This window comes from Microcaecilia unicolor, chromosome 5 (assembly GCF_901765095.1).
Source record: "Microcaecilia unicolor chromosome 5, aMicUni1.1, whole genome shotgun sequence".
Classification (NCBI taxonomy): Eukaryota; Metazoa; Chordata; class Amphibia; order Gymnophiona; family Siphonopidae; genus Microcaecilia; species Microcaecilia unicolor.
This window is the reverse complement of record NC_044035.1, coordinates 89,951,746-89,966,738: the sequence shown is the minus strand read 5'-3', so window position 1 is coordinate 89,966,738 and position 14,993 is coordinate 89,951,746. Positions and strand designations below refer to the sequence as shown.

Here is a 14,993-nt window from a genome sequence, read left to right as displayed (position 1 = left end):
CAAGGGAACTATCATCTCTTTTTTTCCTGCTGGTCGTCCCTCTCTTTATGCACCCAAGCATCCAAATAAAAAGAAACTTAACAATGGTGAGAGAAGGACATCATATAAAATGTATGTTAAGCAAATACATAAACCAAAACTAATTATTCTGTTTACGAATCCTGGAATGTTTTCTTTCCACTTGGACAATCAGATATGCTGCAGACAGTTCCCACATTTTCTTGGCACAAACATATCAATTGGTCTTTTCTGCAGATTTAAGATCATATTTATGAATTAAACAGACCATATGCCACCAAAATGTCATGTTGAACAACTCTGCCTTTTTCCAAGTTATCAAAATCAATTGGAAAATCACTGCAAGTAACATATCTAATAATGCTTTTACCAGGGAATCTGCAGTACAAGTGAGCAGAAGATTACCAGGCTCGAAGACAGTGACTGTAAAATATAGAATACTTTATGAATATATGCCCAGACTTCTTCTCTAATTCTCTTCAGCAAAGGGCAGTTGTATATCATATGAATAAAGTCCCTTTGTTGACTAAAACAGTGCCAGTACGTAATTGCAGGCCAGCTTTTCAAATCCAAAATGGAGTCCACAAGCACCTATGTGTCAGGAAGAACGGTGACTAGTTAAGGCTAGTTAACAAAATGAATCTATTCATCTTACACCAGAACAATCTTCAACCTCTCTAATCGGAGACCCCAATATCTAGAGGACAACCAAAACTGAGGTTCTCAGTTTTGACTGAAACCGAATCAGCAGCTGAAATTTGCTACTCAGTTTCAATTGAAGCAGAAAATGGTGCCCCCCCCCCCCCAGCAGAGAAAGCGGAAGCTCCTAGCCTGCTACCACTGCCTCCCCACCAGAGAGAGCAAGTCCTGCCTGACTGACTACCACCCGAAGGTCCTCCTCGGGCCTACCTTTAAATGCCCTGGTGGTCTAGTGGCTTCCTCTGGGCAGAAGTGATCTCTAGTTGCTCATGTTCCTGCCAGTTCCTCAGTCAAAATGGCTGCCATGAATTCCCACAGCAGCCTCGCAAGACTGCCGCAGGAGGTCCTGGAAGACATTTTGAGGATGAAAAAAGCATGGGAAGGAGCAATCCCCAGTTGTTCCTGCCTATGCTGGTTCCAATCTCAAAATGGCTGCCGAGACCTCTAACGGAAGTTTCATGAGGTTTCTGTGGGAAGTCCCGGCAGCCATTTTGACTAAGTCACTGGTGGGCACAGTAGTAACTGTGCTGCCACTAGTTCCTCCCATTGATTATAATAGACACTCCTATGTTCTTCCCCTTTCTGCCAGCTTTTATCTCTTTATGGATTGACCAACACAGAAGAAATCAAACCTTTGCACTGGTAAAACCAAAGAACAAAGTCACAGCAAAGGAGACAATGTGGATGATGTCAAAAAACTTCCGGACTCAAAAAAGTTCACAGCAAAAGTTTATTAAAACCTGGACTCGACACAAGTCGTGTTTCGGCCACTCTGGCCTGCCTCAGGAGTCCCTAAAAACAAATACATAACATATACGTGGGGAAGTAATTAAACCATACAATGCTAAAAAATGTAAAAAAAAGTGTAAATAGAACATATCACAAATATAAGACACAAACCTAAACATATATAAAGTAGGAGTATTGCAACAACTATTGTTTTATATATATGTTTTAATAAATATCTCTATATGCAAGGTTTTAAAGTGACTCTTATTTACAGTCTAAATGTTATACAAATAAAAAACATTTTAAGAATATCGAGTAAAAATGTATCTAGGAAAGACATTATCAGTGGCATAATCGAAAGAGAAGGACACCCATCTTCCGACACAAATCGGGAGATGGGCGTCCTTCTCTCAGGGTCGCCCAAATTGGCATAATCGAAAGCTGATTTTGGGCTTCCTCAACTGCTTTCCGTTGTGGGGACAACCAAAGTTCACAGGAGGGGGGGATGTCGGCAGTGTACCGAAGGCGGGATGGGGGCGTGGTTAAGAGATGGGCGTCCTCGGTCGATAATGGAAAAAAGAAGGGCTTCCCTGATGAGTATTTTGCCGACTTTACTTGGGCCATTTTTTTTCACGACCAAGCCTCGAAAAGGTGCTCAAACTGACCAGATGACCACCAGAGGGAATCAGGGATGACCTCCCCTTACTCCCTCCCATCCTAAAAAAAAAATTAAAAACATTTTTTCCAGCCTCTATGCCAGGCTCAAATGTCATAACCAGCTCCATCACAGCAGTATACAGGTCCCTGGAACAGTTTTTAGTGGGTACTGCAGTGCACTTCAGACAGGCGGACCCAGGCCCATCCCCCCTACCTGTTACACTTGTGGTGGTAAATGTGAGCCCTCCAAAACCCACCTGAAACCCACTGTACCCACATCTAGGTTCCCCCCCTTCACCTCTTAGGGCTATGGTAGTAGTGTACAGTTGTTGGGAGTGGGTTTTTTTTGGGGGGGGGGGTTGGGGGGCTCAGCACCAAAGGTAAGGGAGCTATGCACCTGGGAACAATTTGTGAAGTCCACTGCAGTGCCCCCTAGGGTACCCGGTTGGTGTCTTGGCATGTGAGGGGGACCAGTGCACTATGAATGCTGGCTCCTCCCACGACCAAAGAGCTTGGATTTGGTCGTTTGTGAAATGGGCGTCCTTGGTTTCCATTATCGGCGAAAACCGAGGTCGTCCATCTCTAAGGTCGACCATCTCAACATTTAGGTCGACTATCTCTTAGGTCAACCTAAATGTTGAGATTTGGGCGTCCCCGACCATATTATCAAAACGGAAGATGAACGCCCATCTTGTTTCAATAATACACGATGCCCCGACCCTTCGCGGGGACATCCTCAGAGATGGGCGCCCTTAGAGATGGATGTCCCGGTTCGAAAATGCCCCTCCACGTATATCAAAAACAATTTTTGTACCATGGTGATTTATAAATGGCCGGAGTACGTACTCCACATCTACTACTACTACTACAAATCATTTCTATAGCTATCAGTCGTACGCAGTGCTTCAATTTAACATGAAGAAAAGACAGTCCCTGCTCAAAAGAACTTACAATCTAAATCAGGACAGACAGACAGGACAAATAAGGGTAGGGCAGACAGATAGGACACGTTACGAGCAGGTGACAAGTTAGGAATTAAAAGCAGCATCAAACAGGTAGGCCTTTAGCCCGGTTTGAAGGCGGCCAGGGATGGAGCTTGACGTAATGCCTGGCCTAAGGTGTGGAAAGATAAAAGGAACGGAGTCTGGAGTTAGCGATGGAGGAGAAGGGTACAATTAGGAGAGATTTGCCTAGTGAACGGAGTTCCTGGGAAGGAGTGTAGGAAGAGATGAGGGTGGAGAGGTAGTGAGGGGCAGCAGAGTGAATGCACTTATAGGTTAATAAGAGGAGCTTGAACTGTATACGGAAATGGATATGGAGCCAGTGAAGTGACTTCAGAAGAGGGCTGATATGGGCATAGCGACTCTGGCGAAATATTAATCGTGCAGCAGAATTTTGAACAGATTGAAGAGGAGAGAGATGGCTGAGTGGAAGACCGGTGAGAAGCAAGTTGCAGTAATCCAAGCGAGAGGTGATGAGAGTGTGGATAAGGGTTCTGGTAGCGTGCTCAGAAAGGAGAGGGTGAATTTTGGCGATATTAAAGAGGAAGAAACGACAGGTTTTAGCAATCTGTTGAATATGTGCAGAGAAGGAGAGGGAGGAGTCGAAGATGACCCCAAGGTTACGAGCAGATGAGACAGGAAGAATGAGCGTGTTGTCAACAGAAATAGAGAGTGGGGGAAGGGGAGAGGTTGGTTTAGGTGGGAAGATAAGCTGCTCAGTTTTGGACATATTGAGCTTTAGGTGGCGGTGAGACATCCAGGCAGCAATGTCAGACAGGCAGGTAGATATCTTGGCCTGGATTTGTGCCGATATTTCTGGTGTGGAGAGGTAGATCTGGGAGTCATCAGCGTAAAGGTGATATTGAAAACCGTGGGTTGAGATCAGAGCACCAAGGGAGGAAGTATAGATGGAGAAACTTTATACATCTGAACTTTATACATTATACATCAGTGCAATAATTATTAAAGAATGGCAGGAGTACACTAATGGGATATTTGAAAGTGGTTAATCTACCGCATGATTGTGATTCGTATCATAGACTGTGATGTTAACACTAATACGTATCATAGACTGTGATGTTAACACCACACTCTTGTGGTCGATTAACTCTTTTCAATAGCCAGCCACACTCTTGTGGTAGATTAACCCTTTTCAGTAGTCTATTAGTGTTAACATCACAGTCTATGATACGAATCACATTCATGTGGTAGATTAACCACTTTCAAATATCCCATTAGTGTACTCCTGTCATTCTTTAATAATTATTATACTGTTGTCTACAGTTCAGATGTGGAGTACGTACTCCTGTCATTTATAAATCACTATGGTACAAAAATCGGTTTTGATATACATAATGTCATTCCTAGATACATTTTTATTTGATATTCTTAAAATGTTTTTTTAGTTGTATAACATTTAAACTGTAAATAAGAGTCACTTTAAAACCTTTGCAATACTCCTACTTTATATATGTTTAGGTTTGTGTTTTATATTTGTGATACTAGTAAAAAAGGCCCATTTCTGAAACAGGCGCTAGCAAGGTTTTCCTCAGAGTGTGTATGTTTGAGAGAGTGTATGTGAGTGTGACTGTGTGTGAGAGAGAGTGAATGTGCGAGTATGTGTGTGTGAGAGAGAGAGAGAGTGAGTCTGGGTGCGAGTGTGTCTGTGAGAGAGAGTGTGTATGTGTGAGAATGAGAGTGTGTGCAAGTGCGTATGTGAGACACAGTGTGAGAGAGAGTGTGTTTCACACAGATACAGTGTGTGCGAGAGAGAGAGTGTGTGTGAGACACAGACTCTCTGTGAGACTGAGTGTATGAGACCAAGAGAGTGTGTGTGAGTGACTGTGTGACACGTGAAGGGGCATAATCGAACGGAAACGTCTATCTCCATGGGCGTTTATCTCCGAGAACGGGTCCGTGAACGGGCGGACCAAACTGTATTTTCGCAAAAAATAGACGTCCATGTTTTATTCGACAATTTGTGAGGTTGGCGTTTTTGTTTTTCAACGATAACGGAAAATGAAAGCGCCCATCTCAAAAACGAATAACTCCAAGACATTTATTCGTGGGAGGGGCCAGGATTCGTAGTGCACTGGTCCCCCTCACATGCCAGGACACCAACCGGGCACCCTAGGGGGCACTTCTACAAAAAAAAAAAGATAAAAGAGCTCCCAGGTGCACAGCACCCTTCCCTTGTGTGTTGAGCCCCCCAAATCCCCCTCAAAACCCACTGCCCACAAGTCTACACCATTACTATAGCCCTAAGGGGTGAAGGGGGGCACCTACATGTGGGTACAGTGGGTTGGGGGGGTGGTTTGGAGGGCTCCCATTTACCAGCACAAGTGTAACAGGTGGGGGGGGGGGATTGGCCTGGGTCCACCTGCCTGAAGTCCACTGCACCCCCTAATAACTGCTCCAGTGACCTGCATACTGCTGCCAGGGAGGTGGGTATGACATGTGAGGGTGAAAATAAAAAGTTGTGAAACGGCATATTTTGTGGTGGGAGGGGGTTTGTGACCACTGGGGGAGTCAGGGGAGGTCATCCCCGATTCCCTCCAGTGGTCATTTGGTCATTTAGGGCACTTATTGGGGCCTTATTCGTGGAAAAACAGGGTCCAGGAAAAGTGCCCTAAATTCTCCCTACAAACGCATATTTTTTTTCCATTATCGGCGAAAGGCGCCCATCTCTGATCGGCCGATAACCACGCCCCAGTTCCGGCTTCACCACGCCTTCGACAAGCCCCCATCAACTTTGTCCGCATCCGCGACGGAGTGCAGTTGAAAACGTCCAAATTCGGCTTCCGATTATACCGCTTTATTCGTTTTTGTGGGATAAATGTCTATCTCCCGATTTGGGTCACAATATAGGCATTTTTCTATTTCGATTATAAGCAGGATAGAGAGTGAATGTGATACAGTGTGAGACATAGAGTGTGTGAGAGACAGTGTGTGAGAGTGACAGAGAGAAAGACATTAACTGTGAGAGAGAGTGTGTGTGAGAGAGAGTGTGTGTGTGTGTGACAGAGATACCTCCCCCCCTCTGGCATCAGGCCCCCCTCCCTCCCTCTCTCTGGTGTCAGCCCCCCCCCCTCTCTCTGGTGTCTGAGCGTTACTGTGCAGGATGCTGAGCTCTGGCTGTGCTTCAAGGAACTGACCAATCCTATTTAATAGAATGCACCTCCAACATTCTGAAGCCAAGAAACCTCATGTGGTTGGTCACTTCTGCTTGTGAGGAACCCGGAAGTACGTGATGTCAATTCAGGAGATGGATACAGAGAGCAGGAATGCCTCAGCCATGCAGTCGGTTTCAGAATGTTGGAGGTGTGTTTTATTATATAGGATGTTCTATTTACACATCTCTTTATGGATACACCTGTTGAATACCAGTCTGCCTGTTAACTGCTGAGGTCAAAGCAGAAATATTATTTCATTGGTTTATACAAAAGGTGCTGAAAATTCAGGGAAGCTTCCTTTGCTGCTGAATTCGCAAGTCCCCTAAACATATGTCAGTAGTCTTGAAATATGTTATAAAGTTAGTAAAAAAGTATATAGGCACTATTTGTTAGTAGCACAATACATTGTTTGGCAGAATAACAATATGTACAAAATTAACCATTATCATTGTGGGGTTTTCTTTTTCCATTTTTGAGGTCAGCTTTATTTATCTGTTTCCTCTTTGTGTTCATGTTGCTATTACCCTCTGCTGTCTTTTTTTTTACAAAATAAGCAACTAGAGTGCACACAAATGCATAAGCACAAATTTGCATCTGCTTTGAGACGGATGCAAATGTTTGTACATACATGGACAAACACATTTTTTACACTTGTGAGTACATAACTACTCAACCCCAAATTTTTCCTGTGGAATGCCTACACACAGGGGTATAAATACAAGCCAGATTATATTCAGCCACCAGCAGTCAGCATTTCTTTGGCCACTGCCAGCTTTATTCCTGGATATTCAATGATGGGCCTTAACCAGGTATAACATTGAATATCCAGGCATACATGGCCAGAAAACAGTTATGCTGTTAACTGCAATATTCAATACTTAACCACATAAGTTGAACCACATAATTTATATGGCCTAATTTATACGGTTATCTTATGCAGTTGATTGCTGAATATTGGTACTTAACTGTATAAGTACCAAATCTGCCCATGGAATGCCCACAAATTGGCCAGTTCCATTACATTCCAAACATATATCCTGCTTTAACCTCACAGTTCTAAGTGGATTACAGAAGTCAAGAGGCCAGATCAATCTCTGGGAATTGCATAAGGTCTAAATAAAAACAAATATAACCTAAAATATTAATTTTCTTGAAAAACAAAATTTAAAAATAAACAAGTTACATAAACTCTAAAGTGTCCTTTTACTAAGGTGTGCTTAAAAATGGCCTGCAGTAGTGCAGACACATGTTTTGGGTGCATGCAGAATTATTTTTTAGTGCATCTACAAAAAATGCACTTTTTTTGCCGAAAATTGCTGCACGTCCATTTTGGGTCTGAGAACTTACCGCAAGCCATTGACCTAGTGGTAAGGTCTCACGCAGTAACTGGGCAGTAATGATCTAGGTGCGTCAAATGCCACTTGACGCGTGTAGCTGCCGTGCACCAGAAAATAAAAAATATTTTTCAGATGTGCGTGAGGGGTCCTTTTACAAAGGTGCATTAGGTGCTACACACATGCAGTGCATGCCAAAACGAGACTACTGCTAGGCTACCACGGACCCCTGGTGGTAATTTCAGATTTGTTGCATGCCCATACTGCCTGGATGATTTATTTATTTCCTCCCACGCATGTCGTTTCTGGCAGTAATTGGCACTTGGCACACGCTGATGGTCATCGCACATGTAGCACATGAGCCATTACCGCTAGATCAATGGATAGCATTAAGTGTTCAGGCCAGTTTTGGGCATGCACTGGTTTCAGTTTTACTGCAGGTCCTTTTCTACCACAGGCCACTTTTTACCGTGGCTTAGTAAAAGGACCTCTATGTAACTTGAAACTTTAAAAAAGTGGAAGAACAGAGGGGGGAGTTATCAAGCTGTATTAACACAATTATCAGCATTATTTGTCCCTTAATGTGACTTAAAGGACACTAACATAGTTTGTCTTGCCCTAGTGCAGCATTGTATCAGTCAATATGGGGTACATACAAATGAAATGCAATAGCATGTAAAATAGCTCAGTACTATGTAAAAACTTATACTGTGGCTTGTGGTGTGCACCAGGTACCCAAAGCAAGCCCCATGGTATATCTGGTTTAAAAGAAAACATACACACACAAGCTAAATGCTGGGGTTATTTTACCACCCTAGAACACTAGGCCTCAAAGGTATGGCTTGATACTCTTGGGCACATGTAGACAAAGAAACCTCTTTGAAGAAATGTTTGGCCAAGGCAGGTGTGGCTGATAACCCAGGTAAAGAGATAAAGTGAATCATTTTAGAAAATCAATCCACAATCATCCTTGTGGTGGTGTATATCCCTCGGACACGGGTGGTTCATCACTAAATTCATGGCTATGAGGGCCCACAGAGCCTTCGGTACGGGGAGAGATTGAAAGTGCCCCCAAGGATGCAAATGGGATGACTTGTGGCAGGTACAGACGGGACAAGAGGTCATGAAGTCATGCACATCCTTCTTCATCTGTGGCCACCAGTAGACATGAGATATGAATTCAATGTTCTGCAAACTCCATAGTGTCCAGTGAACTTGGCACCATGACCTCATCTTAACACAACGTCCCAGAGTCACTTAAGCACTGCAGTCTTGCCTGGAGGTATCAATAGGAATGCAGCAGCAAATAGCTGGATCAAGGATAAGTTTCAGGTCAGGACCTTCATAAGTACATTCACATGATTGGGAAATGGCATTGGCCTTACATTTTTCTCAGCCGGGTGGAACGCTACCCGGAAATCAAAACAACCAATGAATAGTGACCATGGATTATTGCGGGGGTTGAGTCTTCAGGCCTCCAGTAAGTATAGAAGGTTCTTGTGGTCTGTGGTCACAGTGAAAAGATACTTAGCTCCCTTGAGAAGATTACACCACTCTTCCAATATCATTTTAATGGCTTCGTTAGTGAAAATTTCTTGGAAAAGAAGGCAAAAGGTAACTGCTTACCATTGGTATTGAATTGAGACAGAACAGCACCGACCTCAATGGAGGACTCATCAAGCTCTACAAAGAACAGCTTTTCAGGATCCAGGAGTCATAGCACCAGATTGGAAGTGAAAGCTCATTTCAAGAGATCAAAAGCTTGTATTGCTTCCTTAGACCAATCTCGGGTGTTGGCCTCCTTCTGGGTCAAGGTTGTAAGTGGAGCAGTAATAGTGGAATAACCATGAATAAAATGATGATAATACTTGGCAAAGCCTAGGAAACGTTGCAGGGCCTGTTACTCCCAGGTGTGAGAGCAGTCTTGAATGGTGGCTTGCTTGGCAGGATCCATCTTGAGGCCCTGATCTGATCTGATTTAGCCTAGAAAAGGCAACTCATTCTGTTCAAAGGTACACTTCTCAAGTTTGGCATAAAGGTGATTTCGCGGAGGTGTTGGAAGATTTGTTTTATTTGATCCCGATGATATGGAATATATCAGTATGTCATCTAAGTAGTCCAGCACACAGCTCTGAAGCATGTCCTGGAAGGTATCACTCATAAAATTCTGCAAAATGGCTGTGGCATTTGAGAGCCAAAATGGCATAACTAGATATTCATGATGTACATCTCTCGTGTTGAATGCCATCTTCCATTCATCTAATTCATGAATGTGAATAAAATTGTAAGACCTCCTGAGATCCAACTTGATGAATATGTGAGCTTGGATGGTCAAAGAACTTGGATATCAAGGGTAATAGATATTTATTCGTTATAGTAATGACATTCAAACCTCAGTAATCTATGCAGGGGCATAGGATTCTATCTTTCTTCCCCACAAAGAAGAAGTCGGTGCCTGCTGGGGAGGTTGAAGTGCATATGAAGTCTTTCTGTATATTCTCCAAGATGTAGTTAGACATAGCCTGGGTCTCTGGTATTGATAATGGATAAACTCTTCCCTGAAGTGATATCTTACCTGGCAGGAGATCAATGGGGCAGTCATATTCCCAATGAAGAGGAAGTATCTCTGCTTGCTTCTTAGAAAATACACCAGAAAAAGCCGCATAGACCTGAGGAAAGTCATCCTGCAGCGGCTAAAGTCATAACTGGTGATACTGGATCTAAGCAGTGGCGATGGTAAGGGTTACTTCAGGTGGTGATTTCCCTATTGTCCTAGTCTATTACAGGGTTATGTTTTTGTAGCCAGGATAATTCCAAGATAATAGGATTTATGGGCATCTGAAGAACATAGAAGATAATAGTCTCCCTGTGGAGGGCCCCTATACGTAGGTGTAGGGCTAGGCTTACTTTAAGATGCCCTTGAATACTTCTATATACTGAGAAGACTGGAATGGACTTGGTTATACCCTGTGTAGAAATTTTGTAATGTTGGATGAGAGCTTCATCAATAAAATTCCCACCTGCTCTGGAATTAATGAAGGCCTCAGTGTTTTTTCTTCATGATCCAATTCAAATAAAAAAACTAAAAATTGAGTACAGGGTATCCGGGAAGATGAAAATAGTACTGTTTCCACAGCCAGAGCTAGGCTTGCAAGTTTCCTTACTTGTTCAGACGTTTGAAGGCATAATATCCATTCTCACCACAGTAGTGATACAAGTTCTGAGTCCGGTGTCACTGCTTTTCCTGCTCAGAGAGAGATGAAGGGTCCACCTGCATGGGTTCCCTGAATTTGAAGGGGAGGATTCCTAGGTTGGAGGACATATGGCCCACTGAAAGTTAGAAGCCAAATGGATCATCTTAAGAGAACATTGTTGCTCCCAGACTCATTCCTGGAACTACATAGTAACATAGAGGGCCATAATCGAACGGGGCCGGCCATCTTTAAGGGCGGCCATCTTTAGGGCCGGCCCCGTAAAGTGGCTCCCCGACCGTATTATTGAAACAAGATAGCCGGCCATTTTTCGTTTCGATAATACGGTCGGGGCTGGCTAAATCTCAACATTTGGGCCAGCCTTAGAGATGGCCGCCATGGGTTTTCAGCAATACTGGAAACTAATGGCAGCCATCTCAAACCTGGCCAAATCCAAGCCATTTGGTTGTGGGAGGAGCCAGCATTTGTAGTGCACTGGTCCCCCTCACATGCCAGGACACCAACCACCAGTGGACTTCAAAAATTGCTCCCAGGTGTATAGCTCCCTTACCTTGTGTGCTGAGCCCCCCCAAATCCCTCTAAAATCCACTACCCACAACTGTACACCACTACCATAGCCCTTAGGGATGAAGGGGGGCACCTAAATGTGGGTACATTGGGTTTTGGGGGGGTTGGAGGGCTCCCATTTACCACCACAAATGTAACAGGTGGGGGGGGGGGGTGGGCTTGGGTCCGCCTGCCTGAAGTGCACTGCACCCACTAAAAACTGATCCAGGGACCTGCATACTGCTGTGATGGAGCTGGGTATGACATTTGAGGCTGGCATAGAGGCTGGTAAAAATATGCTTTTAATTTTTTTTTCTCGGTGGGAGGGGGTTGGTGACCACTGGGGGAGTAAGGGGGAGGTCATCCCCCATTCCCTCTGGTGGTCATCTGGTCAGTTGGGGCACCTTTTCATGGATTGGTCGTGAACAAAAAGGGACCAAGTAAAGTCAGCCAAATGCTCATCAGGGTCGGCTTTCTTTTTTCCATTATCAGCCAAAGCCGGCCATCTGTTAACCACTCCCCCCGTCCCACCTTCGGTACACTGCCGACACGACCCCTTGAACTTTGGCCAGCCCTGCGACGGAAAGCAGTTGAAGCTGGCCAAAATTGGCTTTCGATCATACCTATTTGGCCGGCTTCTGGAGAAGGCCGGCCATCTCCCGATTTGTGTCGGAAGATGGCCGGCCTTCTCCTTTGAAAATAAGCAGGATAGTAACATAGTAGATGACGGCAGAGAAAGACCTGTAAGGTCCATCCAGTCTGCCCACAAGATAAACTCATATGTGCTACTTTATGTGTATACCTGATCTTGATTTGTATCTGCCATTTTCAGGGCACAGACCATAGAAGTCTGCCCAGCACTAGCCCTGCCTCCCAACCACTAGCCCCGCCTCCCACCACCATCTCTGCCACCCAATCTCAGCTAAGCTTCTGAGGATCCACCTCCCCTTCCCTCCATCCATGTCCAGTATCTCACCATTCTCCCCTGCCCTCTCCGCCATCCATCGCCAGCAAATTTCCTCTCTCCCCAGCACCCTCCATCCATGTCCAGCAACGCTCCATTCTCCCCTGCCCTCCCCTTCATCCATCCATGTCCAGCAATTCTCCTGTCTCCCCATGCCCTTCCCTTCTCTCCATGTCCAGTGATCTCTTCTCTCCCCATGCCCTCCCCTTCTCTCCATGTCCAGCAATCTGTTCTCTACCCCTGCCCTCCCCTCCCATTCATATCCAACAATTCTCCCTGCCCTCCTTCAGCTCCCCGACAGCCCTCCTCTCCGTTCCTTACTGCCCCCCAACACATTTAACCCTTTTACTCTCCATGGCAGCGACGTCAGTGAAGAAGAAGGCACTACAGGCTCCCCTCCAGCTTCTTCCTTCCCTCTTCACACAGTGTCCCGCCTTCGCGGAAACAGGAAAATCATCATCGCAGAAGGCGGGACACTGTGTGAAGAGGGAAGGGAGAAGCTGGAGCCAGAGGCGAGCCCGCAGTGCCTTGTCCATCACTGACATCGCTGCCAAGGAAAGTAAAAGGGTTAAAACACACGCACGCGGGCGGGCGGGGGAGGAGGGAGGAGGGCTGCTGGTCGGGGAGCAGAAAGCAGGAAGGAAGGAGGGACCATCGGAGAGCTGCCTGGCTTCAGCACCATGCCATCCCTGTATTTGTGGGGGCAGCAGCCAGGGGAAGGTCGCGGTTGGGCTGGGGAGGCTTAGCCTCCCCAAGCCTCTTATACGGGGTGCCTATGGCAGTTGTCCAGGAACGTTCCTGCCATTTCCCCTTTTAGTTTCAGCCTTTAGAGCATGCATGCATGTGCCTAAGAGAGTCAACCCCAGGCAGTCTGGAGTCTAGGAAGAAGCCGCTAAGCCTGAAACCGCCATCTCCCAGGGACAGGAGGTGAGTCAGGGTGCGGGGCATGGCCGCAGCTGTGACAATGAGCATGTTACTTCTTCTTTGAAATCTTTACATTTGCTACCTGTGAGCTTCAGGATAACATTTAAAGTACTGATGATTATTTTAAAGACTTTGACCAATAGTGTTCCTGAATTATTTGAAGAATACTCTGAAGCTCTATGAACCATCCACAGGAAAATTATTAAAGGGAAATCATATGTGTACATTTGAAAAAAAATAGCTGGTAGAAACTTGCAGGTAAAAACTAAAAAAAATGATACATTAATCTGCTTTCATTTGTGTCTTCTCCAACAATAGCTGTTCTTTACATATAGCTCAAGATATTTTCTAGCCTTTGTTGTAGAGTAGATAGATTCCAAAGTATGATCGGAGCTAGGTTGAAAAACCATTCATTCAAAAACATTTAGACCCAATTTAGAGTACTATCTAGAATCTGGAGATTGCACCTTCAAAAAGATGCAAACAGGATGGAGTCAGTACAGAAGTCAGCCACCAAAATGGTCAGTGGTCTTCATCATAAAGCATATGGAGACAGACTTAAAGATCTCAACATGTATACATTGGAAAGAAGGCAGGAAAGGGGAGATATCATAGAGATATTCAAAGTGTCCCATGGCATAAATGCACTGGAAGCAATTATCTTACAAGTGAAAGGAAACTCTGGAATGAGGGGGCATGGGAATCTAATCCAAGGAAATACTATTTTAAAAAAGAGTAATGGATGTACGAATAGCCTCCTGATGGAGGTGGTGGAGAAGAAAACTAAATCTGAATTAAAGAAAGCATGGGACTAGCACATAGGATCTCTAAGGACAGGAAGGAATAGTAGATGGCATAGATGGGCAATATAGTCTCATCTATCATTTCCTCTGTTTATATTTCTATTATTTTCATCATTAACACAGGTTTTATCCCATAGTTTGTAAGGCTGGTGCTCTTGTTTTCTCCCTAAATCTCAGTATAAAATTGTTGCAAGCACTATAATTGACTGAGAAATATTACTGATAGGACTATAAACACCTTCAGAGTAATAACAGTCATTGTTTTAAAACTATAATCTTTACTTTGGTGATATCTTATTTGTTTTATTTGGCAGGCACAATTTTAGTGGACAATATGCAGATCAAAGGACATGCTGGAGGTCCCAACCCCACTATACGACTGTCACTGAAGGACAATGTGGATTACTGGGTGATCTTGGATCCTGCAACTCAGCTTCTATATTTGAATAGCACTGGACGGGTTCTTGACCGTGATGTTAGTTATTTTTTTAACTTCTTAATGGAATGTTATCACTGTATTGTACATTATATCATGAAATATAAACAGGCTTATTTTCGAATGAGAAGGGTGCCCATCTTTCGACATAAATTGGAAGATGGGCGTCCTACTCACAGGGTCACCCAAATCGGCATAATCAAAAGCCGATTTTGGGCGTCCACAACTGATTTCCATCGTGGGGAAGTTCATGGGGGCATGTTGGAAGCATAGCGAAGGCAGGACTGGGGCGTGCTTAACACGTGGGCGTCCTCGGTCAATAATGGAAAAAAGAAGGGCGTCCCTGATGAACACTTGGACGATTTTACTTAGTCCTTTTTTATTTACGACCAAGCCACAAAAATGTGCCCTAAATGACCAGATGACCACCGGAGGGAATCAGAGATGAACTCCCCTTACTCTCCTAGTGGTCACTAACCCCCTCCAACTCTAAAAAA

At 44.5% G+C, this 14,993-nt stretch overlaps 1 protein-coding gene across 1 annotated transcript in view; it reads left to right on the top strand.

The window, feature by feature from the left end:
• PCDH15 (protocadherin related 15) overlaps positions 1 to 14,993 on the top strand; it is a 1,022,916-nt gene that overhangs the window by 142,921 nt on the left and 865,002 nt on the right. The window contains 1 exon segment of the mRNA XM_030204966.1: positions 14,375 to 14,535. Within this exon segment, the coding sequence (XP_030060826.1) occupies positions 14,375 to 14,535 (161 nt within the window).